The sequence below is a fragment of the Sarcophilus harrisii genome, chromosome 5 (genome assembly GCF_902635505.1).
Source record: "Sarcophilus harrisii chromosome 5, mSarHar1.11, whole genome shotgun sequence".
Taxonomy (NCBI): domain Eukaryota; kingdom Metazoa; phylum Chordata; class Mammalia; order Dasyuromorphia; family Dasyuridae; genus Sarcophilus; species Sarcophilus harrisii.
In genome coordinates, this window is record NC_045430.1 from 211242756 (window position 1) to 211265283 (window position 22528).

Here is a 22528-nt window from a genome sequence, read left to right on the forward strand (position 1 = left end):
TCCTCTCAGTCCTCATTCTTGTCCTTTCTGCAGCCTGTGTTACTATCGATCACTCTCTTTTCCTTGATTCTCTGTTCTCTAAAGCTTTAGGGATACCATGAACAGGATTCTGTGCTGGGCCCTCTTCTCTTCTTCCTCTATATGACTTCTCTTGGTGATCTCATCAGCTTTATACTCTCTTAATGGATTTATAATTACTATTTCTATGCTGATGATTCTCAAATCCATCTATCCTGCCCCAGTCTTTCTGCTGATCTACAACATTGCATCTCCACCCAACTGGTTGTTTAGTACCATCTTAAACTTAACATGTCTGAAATAGAACTCGTTCTATTTCCCCCTAAATATTCTCCTCCTTCCCTCTTACTGGCAACACTATCCTCCAACCTAGAACCCAGAAGTCATTTCCCCAACTCTTCACTTACTTTCACCTCTTATAATCAATTTGCTGTCAAGGTCTTTCAATTTCACCTTTGTCACACCTGGATTATTCCACTAGGCTACTGCTGGGTCTGTCTGCCTCCAATCCATCCTCCATTTAGCAACTAAATTGATTTTCCTAAAGTGCATGTGACCCCATACCCCCAACTCAATAAATTCCCAAGGTCTCCTGTTGCCTCTAGGATCAAATACAAAATGCTTTGTTTGACAATCAGAGTCCTTTATAAACTACCCCCCTCTTAAGTTTCCAGTTTCTTATACTTCATTTCCTGAAATGTATTCTTGGATATAGTGACATTGGCCTCCTGGCTATTCTAAAAACAACTTACTCCCTCTCTTAGCAATGGGCTGTCCTCCGTATATGAAATTTTCTTTCCTCTACTCTGACTACTGACCTCCTTGCTTCCTTTAAGTCCTAACAAAAGTCCTGTCTTTACTGGATGCTTTTCCCAATCTCTCTTAATTCTACTGCCTTCTTTCAATCAGTTATTTCTTATTTATCCTATATAGAGAGTGTTTACTTATTTGCATGTTGTTTTTCTCCTTAGATTGTGGACTCCTTTTTTTTTTTTTTTTTTTTTTTTTGTCTTTTGCCTCTTTTGTATTCTTAAAACTTAACACAGTGCCTGGCAAATAATAGGTGCTTAATGAATATTGATTGATTGATTGATTGGCAGAAGTATTTATGAAGTAGGGACAATATTCCTATTAGAGTTAGCACTTGTATTTACTAGACCCTAACATATTCTAAAGCTGATCACCTCCAACCAGAAGTATTCTTTAAATCATTCATTTGATACTATATGACCTTTTCTATACATTTCTCATGCTTCAACTGATGTCATAATTATTTGTGTACCTATCCCAGAACAAAGGGTCTATGGATTTGTTTTTATTAAAAAATTCATAATTATTTCAATATATTTTTGTAATTACTATATAATTTATTTTATGCATTTAAAAACACTATTTGGAGAAGAAATTCATAGGCTTCCCAGACTGACAAAGAATACATGATACCAAAAAAAAAAGGTTAAGAACCTCCACCTTTGAAGAAGTAGGTTGAACTTGGAGTCAGGAAAATCTGAGTTCAAGAGTAGCCTCAGGCATTTCTTAGCTGTATGATTCTGGGCAACTCACTTAACCTCTTTTTGCTTCAGACACCTTAATTATAAAATGATAATCATGATAATGTCTATCTCACAGGGTTATTATGAAGATTAAATGAGAGAAGATATGTAAAACATCTCACATATCTAATGTAATGTTAGTTATTATTTCTCCTCCTAGAAAATTCCTTGAAGACACTATTATTTTTCTTCCTTTTATGCTTCTTCAACATATACCCCAGTGTCATGCACATAATATTAATAGTAATAGTAGTAATATCATTAAACCATCAAATATTTTATCTATACATACATATGTAAATATATATATATATATATATATATTTGTATATATATAAAGAGAGAAACACACACACACTCATATATATACACATACATATGTATATGAAATCTCTTTTAGAACAGGTAACAACCCTATAGATAAAGGTATATTATTCCCATTTTACAGATGAGAAATATATCAGAGGTTAAATGGCTTGCCAATTGTCATGAATGGGATTTTACAATATCAATATCATAAATTTAAAGTGAGAGAGTTTAGAGATTATTTGATTCAACTCCATTTTGCAGATGACAAAATGGAATATCAGAGAAATTAACTGACTCATTCAAGGTCACACAAAGAATAAGTGGCCCCACCAAGTCCTTTTACTCTAAGTCTGGCACTCTCTCTGCCACCTCCAGGACTTAATCTTTATTGAATACTCAGTGCAAGAATGGCTAGCTGTTGGCCTTCACATGTGTTACTTCATTGGATCTTTACAAACACATTTTGAGGTAGACCTATTATTATCCCCATTTTTTCAGATGAGGAAACAGACTTGGGCAAGTCAAAGGATTTGCCTAAAGCTACATAGCAGAGAAGTAAGATTTAAAGGCAGCTCTTCTCAAACCTAGGTCTGCTGTTCTATCCATCAACTAGCTGCAATCTAGCTTTCCCTTTGCCTTTTCATCAAGTGGTCTACTTGGTTGATCAGGGAATTTTTTTGTAATACAGAGCTACTTCCTAACCAACTTTGTAGGAAAGCATACTTAAAGCAAGAGATGCTGGTGAATAACACTGTTGATTAGAAAACCAAATGATGTGATATTTGAGAGAAAGAAAGCAATGGTTCAATATGCAATATGCCATGGTTCTGATAATTCAAAGTGAAAGAACAGAGACAGGGGAGAAGATCTTTTGGTACAGAACGCAGAACTTTCTGGAATAGTTCTCATTGATAGAAGTCTGAGATGAGGGCGCCAGAACAAATCACTCTGCCCTTAATTAGATGTTCGGGGTTCAGTCTCCAGTGGATAAGTAGTATTTTGCACTGTTGCAGTCAGTATGGCGAGAGGAACGAACCTCAAAGGGCTGCAATAATGGTAATTCTCCTAATCATCAATTATCATTGTTATTAAAATAATTTCATTGTCATAATTTCAACCTATAAAGTTAATCAGTTTTCAGTGCTACACCCCCTAACTTGCTAGGTACTATGTCGTCTTTTAATACTTACTTTTCCTGATTCCATGAGTGGCAAACTGTGGGGAGATCCTCTTTCTACTAGACGAACTCTGTAAACACAGAAACAACAGATATATATTAATATTTTCCCCTTTACTTTTACAAAATCGCCATCCTACTTATACCCAGGTTATGTTCCCAGTAGGTTTTCTCAGAGCAAACAAACAACAAATGAGATTAAGAAGAAAAAGAACGTGTTCTCTTTTGTACTTTGGCTACGTGTAGGCAGAGAAAAAATAGAGTTTTACTGTAACTGAAAGAAGCAAAATAATAATGATATGATATTATATGATATATAACAATAACATGATAGCAAATTAATAATAATAATAAATTAGGAAATGCCAAATCGACTGTAGGATTTCTGGGTCCTGTTTCTGTGGTATGGAGTTCAGGTACATCTTTTTAATCTGCATGTGCATAATACAATTAGTAAGAAAGTATTCACAGTAAGAAAGATTCAGTTCATTAACATCATAGATCTTAACTTCACAACAATGTGAAGAAAGAAAGGAAGGAAGGAAGGAAAGAAGGAAGAAAGAAAGGAAGGAAGGGAAAGAGAAAGAAAGAGAGAAAGAGAAAAAGAAAGAAAGAAAAAAAGAGAGAAAAAGAGAAGGAAAGAAAGGGAGGGAGAAAAGGAGGGAAGGAGGGAGGGAGGAAGGAAAGAAAAAGAGGGAGGAAGGAAAGAAAGGGAGGGAGAGAGGAAAGAGAAAGAAAAGAAGGAGGAGGACCCATAATTATCATCATGAAGAAGATAATTGATCATTATGGCTAATATTTATGTAACAAGTCTTTGTTGTTCTGGGCAGTGGGGTGCTGGTAAATATTTAACATCTATCTCTCTAAAAAGAAAAATTATACAAAAGACAAACCAAGCATTATTGACTTTTTCTCCTTGCTTTTCTTACAAACAAAACAATAAATCAAGTTCTAATATGTAGCACTCGCAGATTTTCTAAGTATGAAAAGGATAACATGTACAAGCTGGTTCTAGCTGATTCCAGCCCACCCCTGGCTACAGATAAAACAAATGTTGCCTAAGGTACTGAAGTAGCAAGAGGTCAGCTACTTCATAAGGTTGAAAATTTCCTTAAAATAAAATCCTCCAATTCAGACAGTGAGTGGATACTCCAGGCATCAAAGAGTCAACCATCATTATCATTGTTAACACTGTAATCACTGTCAACTTTGTTAATTTTTCTCTCTCATAATTGTTGCTGCTGGCAACACTATAATGTTGTTCATTTGGGGAGTATCAAAATAAAAGAAGAGAAAAGTAGTTTAATAAACAGGGAACCAGGAAGTTATGGGTTTGAATGTTGTTCAGGTTTAGTAGTTTAATAGCTGTGTCACTCTGGCAAATAATTTAACACTTCTGTGCATTAGTTTTTTCATCTATAAAATACAATGATAAAAATAGTACTGACTTCACTGTTATAAGGATCAAATGAATAAAATATCAGTCAATTAACAAATATTTATTAATTACTCTTTATGTGTCAGGTATAATGCTAAATACTGGGGATACAAAAAAGAGGCAAAAGACAATCTCAGTCATTGAGGAAATCACAGTCTAATGGGAGAAGAATCCATGCAAAGAATCATGTACAGAAAGGTTGTGTAGAAAGATAAAGAGGAATTAATCAAAAAAAGGGAAGTATGAGAATTAAGAAGAATTGGGAAAGGCTTCCTATAGAAGATGGGATTTCAGTTGGGACTTGAAGAAAGACAGGGAAACAAGTGGCAGAGATAAGGAGGGAGCGCATTTCAGGGATGGGAGACAGCCAGTGAAAATGCCTGGAATAGAGCGATGGAGTCTTATTTAAACAAGAACAAAGAGGTCAATGGCATTGGATCAAGGAGAAAGCATTTTGCAAACCTTAAAATGCCATGTAAATACTAGTTTATTGTTAAAAAGTAAAGAGGGGAAATCTCTAGTGGTTCAGAATTTTTAAAAGGGGGAATGGAGGAATGCATTCTCCTTCTTGCCAACGTGATGAAGTGATGTACTTCATAATATAGGGCTTGCCTTCATATCTTCTTCTGCTGCCCCATCAGAGGTCTTTTTACCACAGGCAAAGTACTTAATCTAAGTCTCAGTTTCCTCACTTGTAAAATGAACGGTTGCATGGGTTGAAATCCAACATCCCTTTTTGCTCTTAGCCTGAAATTTCCCTGGGATTGTTATCTTTATCTGCAAAATGAATAGATTGTGCTAAATGATTTCTTAAATCTTCCCATATCTGAAGTTAAGAAGCTGAGACTCTTCAATATAGGTGAAATAGACAATTGTCTTAAGTATAATAATAGTTAATATTTATTTTTCTAATAATCATGTGATTTATAAAATGTTCTTTTTACAAACAACTTAGTGAAATACATAATGGTATGTGTAGTATTATCTCTATTTTACAGATGAGGAAACAGACAAATAAAAATAACTTGTATATTGCCATGTAGCCAATAAGCGCTAGATTCTTTTATTTTTATTTGATTTATTTTTATTAAAAATAAAATGTTAATTCAATTTAAAATAAAAATTAATTTAAAAGAAAAATATTTTTGTTAAAAGTAAAAAAAAAAAAAGAAATTGTTCTTTTAATTAAACTCAAGTCTCTGATTCTTTTAACTCCTCAAATCAAGCTCAATGAGTCAACCGATTTTCCCTCAAAAGAATTCCAGAACTCCTTCCTCTGAGAGTCTTCACAATTTGGCTCCAGGATGGTTACACATAATGTCCCTTTCCATATTCTACAGTCCAAGTCAACTAACATACTTAACTACTTTTCCCATTCCATCTGCCTCCTCCACTTCTTTGAACAGGCCATCTGACCCTAGCCTGGGCTTCTCACTTTTATCATTTCTGTTTTTTGGAATTTTGAGTTACTTACGACACTTAGCCCACATGTTTCCTCCTTTGGGAAGTCTTTCCTGATTGCTCTAATCCTAAGTATCCCTTTCCAAACACTCTATTTTGTACATTTTCTGCATTTACTTACATGTGAACATTTTGTATTCTCCCAGTTGAATGTAAGTTTTATGAGGACAGAGACTATCTCACTTCTTTTTATTACTAGATCTGTATTCTTATTTGTATTACATTGTAGGTACTTAACGAATGCTTGAACATGATAAATTAACTTCCATTTATGCTTTTTTAAAAATGAAAATGCTCTGAGAAATATCATTATTACATATTTGAATTTTATAAGATTTATGTCTCCCAATTACAGAAATATGTAAGGGAACCAAAGCCCTAGTTCTTGGATATAAGCGTGAAGAAAATAAAACAGAGCTCACTGGTCTCTTTCAAACTTTTTAATTACAGTTCCTTTGATAATTTATTTGCATTGACTATCATGGACATCATGAGAGGAAGAAGGCATCAAAAAGAATTTTCTTACTCTAAGTCAAATTGAATTTATGGAATGGCAGCTCAGGAAGAACCAAAGAACTATTTAACCTAAACCAGATCACATACACACATGACTGCAGAAAGCGGAAGAATGAGTGAAAATTCATGGAGAATATACTTCTTTCTTTGATTTTGGGGGAATTTCCCTTGTCCAACCTCAGAGCATTAGCAAATGGTAGGAATGAGCAGTTTGGGTGTAAATATTCAGGGCAGTGGAGAGGAGGCAATACAACCTATTGAAATAGTCCACCAGCGTCTCTCAGTGTTTCTTAATTTAGTAATAGATTTCAGGGGGTCTGTGAACTCGTATGGAAAAAAAAATTACATCTTTATTTCAATTTTGTAATCCATTTTATTTTATGCTTTTAAAAATATTACTGTAACACAGGGGCCATTAGCTTCGCCAGGAGTGAAGCTTATCAAAGGAGTTCGTGACTCAAAAAATGTGAAGACCCCCAATTTAATGCACCCCTCAATCAGCTGGATAACATGAGTTTATCTGTAGAGAAAGCAGAAGTTGTAATGATGGAGACAAGTTCCAGTTGACACACAGCCATTTTAATTTTTTTTTTTTTTACTTTTAACAAAAATATTTTTCTTTTAAATTAATTTTTATTTTAAATTGAATTAACATTTTATTTTTAATAAAATGTGTGCTGCCTTAGTGTTACTTCTCTTTCCTTTGCAATGAGTGGGAATCCAGGGAGAATGTACTTCTTTCTCTGTGTATGGGGGAATTTCCTTTGAAATTTATTTTGGTATGTGTTTTCATTAATATCTTTTGGTTGAAACTAATGGCTCTATGAGGTGGTTTGGCAAAAGAATTATTTTAGGAGCTCATGAGTTGCTGTTTTGAGTATTTGATAAATCAAAACATATCTTTGACCCACAGTGATTATTGGGAATGTGGCACATGTGAAAGTGTGACCTTGAAGTTAAACTTTTATACCTCTACCTATCTTTTAGGGCTAAAGAGGTCATAAGCAATCACCTAGTACAAGTTCTTTATTATATATTTGAGGAAACTGAGACCCAGAGGATTTGCCCATCATCTCAGAGACGGTAAATGGTAGTCTTAAGATATGAACCCAGATTTGCTGCCTCCAAATCTGAGGATCACTATACCATATTGTACTTCTAGCTGCTTCTCAGAATTATTTTGGGGAAGGCACTTTGTAAATCTTAATGTACATATACATAAGTTATTATTGATCCTTTTGGGTCTTGTGTCCCTTGGACTAGATATACATCTAATGTTAATTGGGAAATACTAAACTCTAACTGGGGATGGGGAGTGCTATAAGTCACTTACTATAATAATGTCAATATATTTATCTTCTCCCCTATAAAAATAACTATAGCTGGCTACTAGTAATATAGTGAATATAGTGCTTAAGATTTGGAAAACATTGTGCATATATTATCTCATTTTGAGTCTAACAGATGTTACCAATGATATGGGATTGATGGAGGAAGAATTGGAAGTCTGGTTTTTATATTAAATTAATCTCAGAGATATTGCTTAACCCAGGCCCACTGTAACAGGGACTATAATTCTACTTCATGTTTGTGATCAGAAGCTCAAGATTTGAGTTGGAAAGTATCTGGGAAGTTATCTAGTCCCCAGCTTCTTACACTATGGTTTGTGTCTCCCTATGGGATCTCATAACGGAATGTGGGGGTTATGAAATTATGATTCATTATCAGTAAACATTTTTATATTTTATTTTACATACCAATATATCTGGGGCCATGCAAAAATTTCTCAGGTAAAAAGGGGTTGCAAGTGGAAAAAGAAGCCCCTGAATTAGTCCAATCCCTAAGGCAGACAAGGTGAGGGATTTTTCCATTTCCTTTAAGTAACATATAACAGAACTAGATCTGAACGAGGTCCTTTCAGCCCCAATTCAGTGCCCTTCCTGCTTTAGCCATGACTTTTCTTGGGCTCCCAGTGTCTGTGCTGATTCTGCATTGCTGCAGAGGGTTGTAAAAGCCTAATGCTATTTGGGTGGTGGGCTGCCTTCCAACAACTGGATTGTGAGTTATGCCCCAGACAGCCAGGCTGTAGGGTGAACTCTGAGGACAAAAATTAGAGCCCAGTAGACCCAAAGGGATGAGAGGGTCAGTTAAGTTTCTATTCCTGCTCACCCTCTGGTCTATCATTTACTCAGTGTTCACTATTATTTTGGAAAGTGAAAGATCCCTGCCAAGCATGTCATCAGATATGTCAGGCAGCTCAGGGTGCTTTATCAGGATGATTGGTTATGGGGCAAACTCATGCCAGCTCACAGAATGAAAATAGCTGTGAGAATAAAAGAAGGAGCTCCCCAAATCCTGCTCACACAGCTTCCTAATACAATGTTTGACACATCCTCCTGAGTTTCCTCACATGCTTACTGCTGGCATTCATTACATCTTGTATTATGCCAAGTTATGAAAGGTGAAAAACTGTGGCAAAAGCAGGAACATGTCTATTCACATTAGATCTCAAAATGCCAGATTAAACCCTTAGGAAAATGACACACTGGGGCTGGGTATATAGTACAAAACTCATTTGGTACTTTCTTTACGTCGGTTTTTTGTAGTAATGACTTCTATTCTGATCTCAGATTCAAACTGCAGGATTGTTTAATGGGCACTAATCTATTTGTACAACTGCTATCTGAATTTTTGAATCTAACTACAAAGACATGGTATAATTTCATATTCATAAGATCACAAAATTTATACATGAAAGAGATGTTAGACATCAAATTCTCGTACTTGAAAGATAAGAAATAAAGAAGGGCCAGGTGCCCATCAAGTAGGGAATGGCATATGAATGTGGTAGAATATCATTGTGCTAAAAGAAATAATGAAAGGGATGATTTCAATGAAACTTGGAAAGACATTCATGAACTCATGCAAAGTAAAGTGTGCAGGACCAGGAAAACAACTTATACAATAACAACAACCCTGAAAAAAAAAATCGAAAGCTCTTAAGAACTCTGATTTTACTTAAGTCAGTGGACCCATCATGATTTCAGAGGATAGGTAGTGAAATATGTTATGCAAGTCCTGAAAAAAAGGTGACAAAGTTGCTGAATGAGACAGTTTCTCAACAGAACTAAAGAAGAAATGTGTTTTCCTTGACTATGAATATTTGTTCCTAGAGATTTTTTCTTTTTCTTTTTAATAAGGGTGGGAAGTAGGAAAAAAAAATCTGATTTTGTTAATTAAAAAACAAAACCCAAAATTTAAAGAAAGAATGGAGGGTTCCAAAGAATACCAGAGGGAGAAAACAGAGGAAGGAAAAAACTAGGAAGAGCTGGGAATAAGTATATAAGGAAGAAGTATCAGGGAGAAAGTCAGGGAGGCTAGGAAAAGATAGTCCACGCTGGGGTACAATCATGAAAAAAGAGGAAGCAATTATCGCTCCCTAATGGAAGCGAAGGAGGAAGATAAAAAGCCAAGTCTCTGCGGAAGACGGGAAGAGGAGGAGGGAAGGAAAGAAGATTTCAAAGGATTTTAAGAATGGGAGGAGAAGAGGGAGCTTAAATGGAATGCAACTATCTTTATCAAGTAATATATATTATCTTTCGCTGAAAGACAGGATTTGTAAAGAAAGTTGTGAAAACCTTGAGAAGAAAAGAAAAGGTTGGGAATAGCTTGTGTGGGAAGTTAGGGAAAAATAAAAAAAAAAAACTGTGTCTTGATGCAGAGAAAGAAAGTACAGTTGAGGTTAACATGAACTTGTGTATTGACTGAAGATATTTTCTATGCTTGGTGATTTCCCCCTATTTATTTTACCTTTTCACTACTTAACATAAAAAACCCAACTCAAATGCTACTTTTTCCAAGTTAAGTCTTCCTTGATTTCTGTAAGCAGCAATGATCTTTTCCTTTCAAGAATACACATTATACTTTTCTTGAAGATTTTTTTTTTCTCTTGATACTCCAGTTACTTTTGAATGCTGTATATCTGTCTTCTAGTCATAAACTTGAAAATCACAAGTTTGGAGTCTTCCCCAAATTTAGTATTCTGTAAACCATAGGTGCTTACTAAATGTATACTGAACTGAATTCAATCACATGACCTGGATTCCAGTCCTGGCTTTGTTTTTAATCAGCTTTGTAGCAGAAGTCAAGTAACTTCATCCCTCCATTTCATCATTTATAAGATGAAGGGAATGAATGAGATTTCCTCCTCCCTTCCACTAACCCCTCTCCCCAAAGTCCCTTTCAGCCCAAACATTCTGTGACTTTATAATGCTTTACAGTTTTGCCACAGCCTGTCTAGGCTAGAAACATATTACTCTGAACCTGCAGAAGGGCTGGGGTGAGGATAAAAGACAGCTTGTCTTTAAAGAATAATTACCCCAAAGCCAAATTTATAAAACAGAATAAGAGATCAAAGGATCAAATATCTTAAGTTGGTTGAAAGAGACCTTAGAAAGCATGTAAATCAAATCCCCTCATTTTATCATGGAGAAAACTGAGGACTTGAGAAATTAAATGACTTTTCCAAGATCACATAATTTAAAATGCAGGGCGAAGATGTCAACCCATGATTTCTAACTACATCCAAGGCTCTTGTCACTGCGATTTTAAAAATCTATCTCTTAAGGCAAAAAGTAGGGGGGGGGGAGTGGGAAAGAGGGGTCAAGCCCTCAGGGTCTGTCTTGACTTTGTGTGTGTGTTTGGGGGGTGGAGTTCATATGCTATAATTACCTATCTGGAAGTTTTGGAAATGGGAATTTCATTCCATTGCTCTGAATGTCCACAACTTCTGGCTGTGCTGAATCTGTAAATTAAGTATTCAAAGGAACTTTTCTACATCTAAGAAAGATTTCAAATACACTGTATATGACTGCAAATCTGTTCACTTTACTTTTCATTATTTTTCTACATTGGGACTATTGCTCCACCCAGTGGGGGCCTAAACCAAAGTTTTTAATCCTGATCCCGGCCTCATTTCTTCTTTTTGGCAAATGATGTGACCTTAGAGGCAGACAGGCCTTTTCATTCTAGTTTCTGATATTTCCCTGAAAGTCAGGATTTCACCAGAAGGAAGGAAGAATGAATAGCAAGTCTAGTAGCAGGAAAGGTATTGAAAAAACTTTGGGAGTCAGGTGGCAGGGAAGGATTATTTTAAAAAAATAATCCCCAGTCACAGATGTGTTTTTTGCCTCCAAGCCTCTCACATATTCACTTATTCATTTACTTTTTTGTTTTATGGACCTGTGATTTCATCATTGTGAGTACTCCCTACACCAATGCAGACTGCCATCCCTCTCTAACCTAGTAATTGGTTTTAAGAGCATCCCAAGCTGAAAATTTTATCTCTCTGGGGCCAACTTTGGCTCAGCAGAGGATCTTTACTCAAGCTCTGTGGCATCCCTGTTTCCTTTGAGAGCCCTAGGTCATTTCCATATGACAATGAGGCCTTGAATATTTAGTGACTTACTCATATATCAGTATAATTTAGTAGAAACTGCCTTGCCCAGTGGATAAAGACATGGCGTCATAGAGAGGGTTTGTTTCTGACTTACACAAGTAACCTTAGAAAAATTACTCAATCTCTCTGTCCTAGACAACCATCTGAAACTACAAGTTGTACAACCAATGCTGAACTGCATTAATAAAGGGAATTTCCTCCTTATTGGGAGTTCCCTATATTAATGAAAGTTCCCTTGATTAATGAATCAAGACCATTTCCTTCTCCCCCTACCCCAATCTCCCATAGGACCCATACAACTTTTTCCCCCTCCTTTCCTTTTTTTTTTTTTTTTTAAATCAAGGTTAAGGGACTTGCCCAGGATCACACAGCTAGTGCCTAAGGTCAGATATGAAATCAGATCCTCCTGACTCCAGGGTCAGTATTCTGTCCACCTCACCACCTAACTGTCCCATGTATAACTTTTAAAATTGCTTTGTCCAATTTCTTTAAAGGGAATTTGGAACTATTTATATGGGTAATAAATTCATAAGCACTTATCAAGAACCTACATACATTGTAAAAATTGTGCAAAGTGAAAACAATCCCTGACCTCAAGAAGCTTACATTTTATTGAGGGACTCAATATGTGTCTAGTTATATACAAAATAGATATCAAATAAATAGAAGAGAGGGGTGGCACTAGTAGCTGGTGGGGATCAGGACTAATTGATCTACTAGGTCAAAATATAAGTGGAATAAATAAGCCCTCAGTTGCTAGAAAAGCCAGAGCTCATAGCTCTGTACAGTGCTTCGTACTTTACAAAAACATCCATTATCCGCCATTTTAATCCTGATCAAAACTTAATAAGATCAACACAACAGTCCTCAGAATCCAGATTAGAACCCCTATGTCCTGGCTTTTCACCTGGTTCTTCTTCTGTCATAACACTTAAAGCTCAGAATTAGACACTAGATCTGGTCTCTGCTAATCTTAAGCCAGTAGCATGCTGAGCCAATTTGAAAAATGGTAAAATCATTTCCAAAGGGAGTTCAAAGACTTCACACCTGACAAGTACATCAACTCAGCTAATGCCATTCCTGGATGGATAGTGAAACCTATTATTAGTCTACAGTTTTGTGTCATGTCTATCAATCTTTGGCAGCTGGAGACTTATTTATAACAATTAAGAAACAAAATTACATTAGTTGCCCCAATGGGGGAATGTTGGGGAGAAAAAACGTCATCACAACAGCTGCTGCCAAAATTCTAAATGACTTCAGGATTACCAGAAGCAGGAAACATAAATGTCACCCATCCTATCAAATGAGGGGCAGTTGTTTGCTGTAGAAGGTAATGCAAGCTGTGGCCCCCAGATTTCATGGGGCCACATGTCTAGGAGGAGGAAGGATCTAGGAGGGGGAAGGATAGAGGTCTAGCCTCTGAAATAACTTCTTGAATTTCTATCATGTTTCTGCATTTAAAAAATGCTTAACCTCACACTAACCTTGTGAGGACGCCAGCTAGTCAGTCAATAAGCATTTATTAAATCCTTATGTTCCAGACATTGTACTAAATCCTGAGCATGGATAAATAGAAAAGAAAAGTCAGCTTCTGTTTTTAGGAAGCTCACACTCTGGGGAGAGAGATAACATGAAAATAACTAGGTGCAAGTATCATTAGGGGCAGTTAGATGGTACTACAGTACTTAAAGTTGCCAAGCCTGGAGTTAGGAATACCTGAGTTCACATGCAGCCTTAGACACTAGATGTATAATCTTGGATAAGTTATTTAACTCTTTTTTTTTTCGGTTTGCTCATCTGTAAACTGAACTGAAGAAAAACATGGCAAACTACTCCAGTATCTTTGCCAAGAAAACCCTAAATGAGGTCATGAAGAGTTAGAGGTTGAAAAAATGACTAAAAGTATTATTATCCCCATTTCACAGATGAGAAAACTGAGAGTAAGAAAAGGGACTTGACTTCCACGCCACTAATAAGTATCAAGAGTGGGAATGCATACCCAGGTTTCCTTATTCTCAAGTCCAAGAATTCCTAATATCCTATCCCATCCCTAACGTACAAGAGCTCTCATGCAACCAAACTTTGGGTCATTTGTGACTATTTTTATCAAAGGCAGAGGGCTCTTGAATTAGAAGATCAAGTTCCACCTTGGACTTTAGCTACTTGATCATAGAAAAATCACTATACTTTATGAAGACCAAGTTAGCACCCTGGATGCCTTAGAATCACCCGGAGTCAGGATAAGCAAAAGTCCTTGGTCTTTATTTTGGTCTTTAGAGGTAGGAGTGAATTGGATGGACACAGAATCTCCACCACCTCTCTGCTTTGTCTCCTGCCCAGAAGTGATCCTGGCTAGTCTTACTCCACCCCCTATTCCCTCTTACAATTCTCTGTATACACCCAATTATAGAGCCAGCACAGGATAGTGGGAAGGGCCATTTTCCAAGCATATGCTTATAGAGTATTGACCAATTGGTAATTAGCCATAATTGCTCACGTGTCGGACCTCAGTGCATCAACTCAAGTTTTTCAGTCCTTTACAGTACTTCTCGAATCTATAAGATGAGAGGAGCTTGTATTACAGGGCCACTGAGTCCCTTCTAACTCTACTGAAGTCCTTTCTGATTCTAAATCTCAGTCCTCTGACTCTTCCACTGAGCAAATGAGCTGTGATCCTATGAGGTATCAGTGTCAAATAGATCCATCCCCAAATCCAGAGGAAATTCTAAAACCGTATTGCACAATTAGCTTCAGTCTCCTTACCTACTAAACCCTTTAGCAGAGCTAAGTTCAAGAATCTGGGATTTCAGCTCCTTTCCCTTTCTCTTCCTTGACTTCTTGAGGAGCCAAGGAGCTGTGGGAGAAAGGGGGAGGGCAGAATCCTTGATTCCCTCCACACTTCATGACCCAGAACTAGTAGGTACAATATTTTTGGTAAGGAGGAAATGATTTGCTGCTTAAAAACTTAGTCCTGTGGCAGAAACTCCAAAGTTAGAACCTGTGGAAAATTGCTCCCCCCTACCCTTCACTTGGTTCCTTTATTTCTAGTGATGAGTAAATGAAAAGAAAATTGAAGGGGAAAATAGACACAGCTTTTGTTTGGTCTCACTGGCACACTTCAATCACAGAAAGCTCCTAGTCAAAGCTCATGATTGACTCACATAGCTTCCACTGTACAGCGGGGCAGTTGTGTTATTAACAACACCTCCTTTCCTGGGAATCAGTAGCTAAGAAAAGCTCCAGCTTTCAAAGGCAGCCACAGAAAAGCACCAATGAGAAGAAACAGATAGGAATATTCAGTGGCCCCGGCAGCCCAGACAACAACTAGCTTTCCCTAGTTTGCCTCTAAGCCTTCATTCTTTTTCTGTAGCCAGAGCCCAAAGTCAGGATGAGGTGAGGCAGAGAAAGTGTAGCAGCAATCCTCTTAACTCATTTGAAAAAGAGCATTAGTAATTAAATGCTAGGGTTCTACACTGAAAGTCTCTCTTTTTTTTTCTTTTAAATTTCATTTTCATCCTATGGTAAGGTTTCATTTTTTCTTTCCCTTCTTCCCATCCTAAAGCATTTCCGGTGCCCTTGATGTACCCTTATCTTTCAATCTTAGTATTTTTCCTTCCTACCTTCCCTTTCAGGGCTTATTTTTTTTCTCTGTAATCTTTTCTCTGTTTTTTATCTTTCCCTATAGATAGAGATTAAACTCAGTTTTCAGTGAAGTGTAGATTGAAAAGGCTTGGAAAAGAACTAATTTCTGGATGGCACTGAGATTAAGGAAAAAGAAAAACATTTGAGAATTCTAAAGACATTTTCAAGAAACAACAAATATATGAATTCTCAGGTATTCCTCAGATATTATTATAGGTATCATGGCTAAGACTGTTCTACTAAAAACAAAATCAGCATGTTTTGCTTTGTATTTATGATACTTCTGCCCAAATAGTCAATTTAAAGCAAGGTAGAAATGTATTAGCTCTAAGATACAGTTTGTGATAAAAGCTAAAATAGACTGGAACTAAGCCATGGTTTTGTGGTTTTCATCAAGCATTCATCCTAAGCAACCATTTTTGTGGTACTCATTGTCCCTGCTGACACTCTAATAGGACACCAAGAATAGACCCCAATCTGCCATCTCTCTTACCCATGGATTCACTGACTGAATAAGCTTCCAATTCTTTTTTTCCCCTTCTGCCACCCAAACAGACTCTAGAAGGACTGGCACACACACTAGAAATCACTTAAAGCACACCGTGTTCTAAGGATGCCATAAATAACAGGATGACGAAAAGAGACTTATTGTTTTCACTCTAAATCCAGAAACAAATCCTAATTCCCATCCTCTTTCTCTGGTTAGGTATCCAGCATATGTAAACCACATACTCACAAAGAATAAATGTTTTGTCTTTTCCTTAACTAAATGTGTCTGCCTTCCAAATGTAGATAAAATCTGTGAACCAAAAACTTTCTATTATCAAAGAAGGCACTAGTGTTAATAAAGGGATTGATTGTTTCTTGCAGCTATCAATTCTGGAAATTGTCATGAACCCTTTGAAACTGATCTTTAAGATTATAAAATAGACCTTGAATCTTAAAGGAAATCAATCATTCATTAAGCACCTGTTCTGTGCAAGGATTCAAAGAAACAAGAATACGGTTGCTGCCCTCAAGAAGTTTACAATCTAATGAGGGAGAAAATATACCAACAAATAGGTACACACACACACTGTATACAGGATAAATGAAAAAATAATCGACAGAAGGGAAAACATTTAATGTGAAGAAAGGCTGGGAAAGTTGTCTTGTAAATGATGGCACTCTAACTGGGACTTGAAGGAAGGCAGGAGACAGGGATGATAGGGGAAAAGATTCCAGACATGAGGCCCAATCAGAAAAAATGTTTAAAGCCAGGAAATGGAGGGTATTTTTCTGGGAACAGCAAGGACACCAGTATCTTTAGATGGAAGAATGTGATATAGAATAAGAAATAAGAAGACTGGAAGGGCAGAAAGTGGCTCAGTTATGAAAGGCTGTGAATGCCAAGCAAAGGATTTTTGTATTTGAATCTGGAAGTAATGGGGAAACAATAGAGATTATTGAGTTGGGAAGGGGGTGAGCAGAAAAATCACTTTAGCGAATGAATAGAGAATTGATCAGAATGGGAAAGGAGTTGAATTGGGTAGACTCAACCAAGTCATTGCAGTAATCAAGGTATGAGATGCTTTTATGAGCATAAAAGCAGTGTCAGAAAAGAGAAGGAAGACTGTAAGAGAGATATTGTAGAGGTGAAATAATCAGGCCTTCGTGACAGATTGATATAGGGGGTGAGAGACAGTGAGGAATAAAAATAAGTTGCAAACCTAGGATGTTGGTGGTATCTTTGACAGTAAGTAGGGAGGGTTTGTGGAAAAAAATAATGAGTTCAGTTTTGGTCATGTTCATGGTTGTGAACATCTAGCTTGGGAGGTCCACTTAGGAACTGGAGATGTGGGACTAGAAGCCAGTAGAGAAATTAGGGCTAGACAACTTGATTTGAGAATCATTAATATAGAGATGATAATTAAATCTGGGGGACTAGCAAGATCACAAAATGAAGTAGTACAAAAGGAAAAGAGAAAAGGGCTCAGGACAAAACCCTGAATGACATTCTTGATTAGTGGGCAGAACTTGCATAAATAGGTAGGAGGAGAACAAGAAGGTACTAGTGTCTCCAAAACCAAGAGAGTTAAAAATATGAAAAAGAAGGTGACTGCCAGTGTCAAATGTAAGAAGGATATGTACTAAAAAAAGGTTATCAAATTCAGAAATTAAGAAACTGGTAACTATATGTTTCAGCATAGCATAGGGTCTCAAAGTCTTTGATAATAAAGTGCAAACCCTTGTAGGTTCTACCATGGTAGAATGTCTTTCAATATAGTCCAATTGGTAGATTATGGATGCTTTCCAAAGACCATGTGAATTAAGTACAGAGGGACTTTTCACCTTGGCCAATCACTAAATGATGAATGTTGTGACCATGACACCCATGAGGCAAAGAAACATACAAAATAGCTCCCAATATTATATTATTCTTTCCCCAAATCTGGTCTGTAAAATGATGGTGGAGTAGTGGGAAAAAAAGGCAGAGGGTACTAAATCAACCAGTCATTTTAACAGGCAATTAATGAGCAGGAAGCATATGTGAAGTATTGTACAAAGTGATGAGTATACAAAGACAACAGTGAGAATCCTTGATCTCCAGAAGCTCACGCGGTATTGGGGGGCACAGCATGTATACATATTGTATTTGCAGAATATTTGAAAAATGAAGACAACCTAGTTTTGGGAAGAGTGCCATAGCAGCCGGAAGAGTAGGTCTAGGAGACTGATTTTGAGAGATGAGGAGAAATATATTCCGGATGAAGGAGAAATGTATAAAACCTAGGGTAGACCAGCATGACTTATATACAGAGTTTGAAGGGAAGATTTTAAAAGTAGTAAGGGCTCAGGTTGTGAAGAAGTTTAAATGTCAATTTATGGTGAATTAAATTGTCAATTTATATTGAATCCTAATGGTAATTGTGAGGTACTAGAATTTGTGAAGAAGGGGGATTCTAGGAATGATATGATTTATAGAGCAAAAATCTGAGATTGTTATATAATGACCTATTGACATAGTGCTAAAAGAACTGAATCGTATCTTTATTGATATTCTCATTGTAAATGAAGTAAAAAATATGTAATAGAATTAAATAGAAGTATAGCTTACAGGGTTTCCCAGGAGAAGCAAATAAAGGAGTTGGCAGACTGATTTAGTTGTGTATCCAAATTCAATAAGAAATATAATTTCCTAAGATAATTGGTCTGTCATGTCTTATTGCAATGATCATGATTAGTCTAAGCAGAAAAACAATCATGAAAATTCATGTAGCATATGCATCAATATATCCAATATGGAAGATGAAGAAATAGAGAAATTCTACAAAGAAACTGCTAAGATCTTCCAAATGAAAATCAACATATATTTAACAAAGGCAGGGGAGAAGGGTGAAAAATGTATTGGAAAACAAGGCTATGCATTTAGACATGATAGCAATTTTTAGATTGAATAGAAGTATAATATGTATCATGTATACATTCTTTCTTCAAGAAGAGAATTGGGCAATTATAGTAATGAAAAGTCTTGAATAATACCATGAAGAATGAAATGGATTATCTTTTAGTGAAAAGGAAATGAATGGTTATCGATGTAGGAGTCTTTGTACAGTCAGACCTCTGATTTACTAAACTAAAGCTCAAAATGAAAACTAAATTAGAAGAATAAAAATGAAAAGATTTGGCCCATAATTCTGTGCTACTCTGACCTATTTAAATGAGCTACTGACAGTGAAAAATGGGAAGTGGTTAAAGAAGGCAGTCATTGACATGAACTGTCACTATTTACTACAGAAGTATAACCATTGTGAATCAATATGGGGGTTGTCTACTACACAGTAGAAGTAAAAGAAATATATCTTTGTAGAGCGTGAAGTCTTTTAGGTGGTACAGTTTGCAGATGACATTTTGTTGATTGCATCAATCCCCAAAACTTCATGAAGTGTCCTAAATAGATACATAATTACCCATATAATTATCCATATAGGCAAAACCAAGTGGTTAAAGAATGCTATTAAGTGGGATGATAAGCAACTGAATGGATGGCAGAAAGAGTTGTTGCTATCTTGAACACATGCTGCCAATGGACAATGAGGGTCCAAAATTTAAGAGAAAAAGAACATGCTGCCTTTGCATTTGTGAACTAATGCAACACTCAATTGACTATAAGCTTCTTCCTGAAACAAAATTCCATTTATTTTTTTTAGCATTCATAATATTCTGGCTAGGTAGCATGACACTGAACTTTGGAATATCACAATTTTTAATCAAATTTTGTGGGAAGGAATCACCCAAAGGGAAATAGAGAGAGGCATGGTAGGGTAAACAGGCCACAGCATCTTTCTAATGGTGAATTGCATGTGTAGTGCAGAATGAAATGTATCCCTAAAACAATGTGTAAGTGGAAAATAAGGTTATGTGGCAAAGTTGAGGAATAAAACAGGTAGGCAACTCATTACTACTCTCTTAGTATTTGTAGGGATAGAAAACTAAAAGTAAAAAATTTTTAAAAAAAGAAGTAAAATAATCTCTGCCCTGAAAATACTCTTTAATATACTTGAAGAAGATATATGAAAAAGTTAAAGAATATAATAATACATAAAACTAAGCACCAAATTGGGTGATAACAACTCAAATAAGTAATATAGAAAGTATTGAGTATTGAAAAATAAGCTCCATAGATGCAATCTGAGCAAGAGGTATACCTTAAAGGATGGTTTAGATGAATGAAGGAAAGAGAGCCTGATTTTCTAGGTGGGAAAAAGAAAACAGATTAAGTTTCTCATTTAGATTTCCCCCTGAGTTCTGCTACCGCATGGTGCAACCACTCCTCATCCTATGACTTATTCACTTTTTAATCTAAAGGAAAATGTCAGCCTGAACTATTTTTTCCAGTTAAAAAAGCAAATGATATCTTCTTTCAGCCTCTTGAAGGCAGCTTCTGGAGGGGGGCAGTTTGCCTCAGAGAGACCTTTCTTCAAAACAACTGACAGGCTAGAGTTATAACATTCTCCAAGATCCTGTCTCTAGTTTTGAGGATTCGATGTGGGTTTGGGGGGGAATTAACAAAATGTCTTAAACAAACTAAACAAGAAGCAACAAAAATTCGCATTTGAACTCTCTCTCTTTCTTCTTTAGCTTAAAATAACTGGCCAATGGAGGTTGAATAAGTGATAAAGTGATACAAGCCTATCTCCTATGGGGAAAATGACTACACTCCAGCCTGTTTACTGAATAATACATAAATGTTTGAGGGGAAACTTCAGTCCCATGTGAAAAAGGAAAGGGAGGAGGAGAGAAAAGTGAGAGAGAAAAATAGCTGAGAAGTAATCAGTAGGAATAAAAAAAAAATCAGGCAAAGAGAAAGAACACCACCAAAGAGATTAACAGGTTTAAGCAGGATTCCAGTTATTAAAGATGCAGGAAGAATCATGCAGTGTCTTACTGATAACCAGAGGAAAAGGCCATAACAAGAGAAGCTTCATTGCTTTCATAAAGAGAGACACTGGGAGAGTTTTCTCCAGAGAACTTTTAGGTTGAAGCTATTGGGGATGCCTGTTGTTTTGTAATCATTACACTCAGATGGGTTTGCAGGTACTACGGAACACACAGCTTTTCATGCTGGGTGGCTTTATATAAATAGTAAAAGAAAATTTCTTTCAGGCACTAACTTTTACCGAATGATAAATAGCCAACTTGGACAAAAGAGCTGAACACTCTGACCCGAGAACCATTTGTCTTACATTCTTTACTTGACTTCTTAGTGAACATCACTGCTAAAGCCTAACCTGGTAAAGGATGGGAAAATTCCTCCCAGGAAAAAAAAATTGAAAACTACTGGATATCACGTTCACTCAGTACTGAAATCTGAATCTCCCTCTACAGCATCCTTGACATGTCCAACCTCTCTCTGATGGACTTCTTTTTCAGTGGCCTGTCAGGGTGAAAAAAAAATGTAGCCCAGGGAATTTGGGAGCTAGAAGGGTTTATTTGGTTCAGTCTTCTTATTATAATACTCTTGCATTGATTCCTGAGTACTCTTTTTTCCTTTCCGGATACCATATGATCCCTGATTCTCTTAATTTCTTTAACTCTTAAGTAACTTTAATTTTGTTATCTCTTGATTTTCTTTTAACCTCCTAAAGTGAATAGTCTCCTAAGTTTTCAATCTTGACCTAAATATCTTCTCCTTATAATTCTATGTTTTCATGTTGCTATTATATTATACCACACATGTAATATACACAATACAAACATACATGTGTATGTGTTTTATATATATTATATATATATATATATATATATATATATATATATATATATATATATGTATGTATGTATTCCTACCCCTTGTTTGGCAATTTTATCCAGTCCTCTCAATGCAACCATTCTTCTACATCCATGATACACAAATCGATATCTCCAATCTTCCAAGTTTAAAACCCACATCTCAAATAGCCTATGAGATATCTCTATTTGGATGTCCCATGAACACCTCAAATTTAACATATCCTAAAATGAGTTTGTCATCTTGCTTCTTATTCCTTTTCTTGGGACTTTAATATATTTTCTCTGCACAGCTAGGTACAGGTAGGTGATGCAGTACATAGAGATGGCTGACAATCAGAGAAAATCTTCTTCCTGAGTTCACTCTCTGTGTGACTCTGGGCAAGTTGCTTAACTCTGTTTGCCTCTGTTTCCTCATGTCTAAAATGAACTGGAGAAAGAAATGGCAAAGCACTCCAGTATCTTTATCAACAAAATCACAAATGAAGTCAAAAAGAGTTGGACATGACCAAAGTAACTGCATGACAACAGCCACACTTTCCCTATGGTTTAAATTTTAGTGTTTCTTTTCTTACCCTTATCTCATATCTTCACTTCTTCACTAAGACTTATGAATTCCATATGATATTTTCCACCTCTATCCCCATATCCTCATTGCAAACTTCCTAAACAGGACTTTAATA

At 36.2% G+C, this 22528-nt stretch overlaps 1 protein-coding gene across 8 annotated transcripts in view; it reads right to left on the bottom strand.

Moving 5' to 3' along the window:
* DIP2C (disco interacting protein 2 homolog C) overlaps nt 1-22528 on the bottom strand; it is a 581014-nt gene that overhangs the window by 20394 nt on the left and 538092 nt on the right. For all 8 annotated transcript variants that reach the window (XM_031939601.1, XM_012551185.3, XM_023505023.2 and 5 more), the window contains one exon: nt 3071-3128. In XM_031939601.1, the coding sequence (XP_031795461.1) occupies nt 3071-3128 (58 nt within the window). The remainder of the gene's footprint in view (nt 1-3070; nt 3129-22528) is intronic.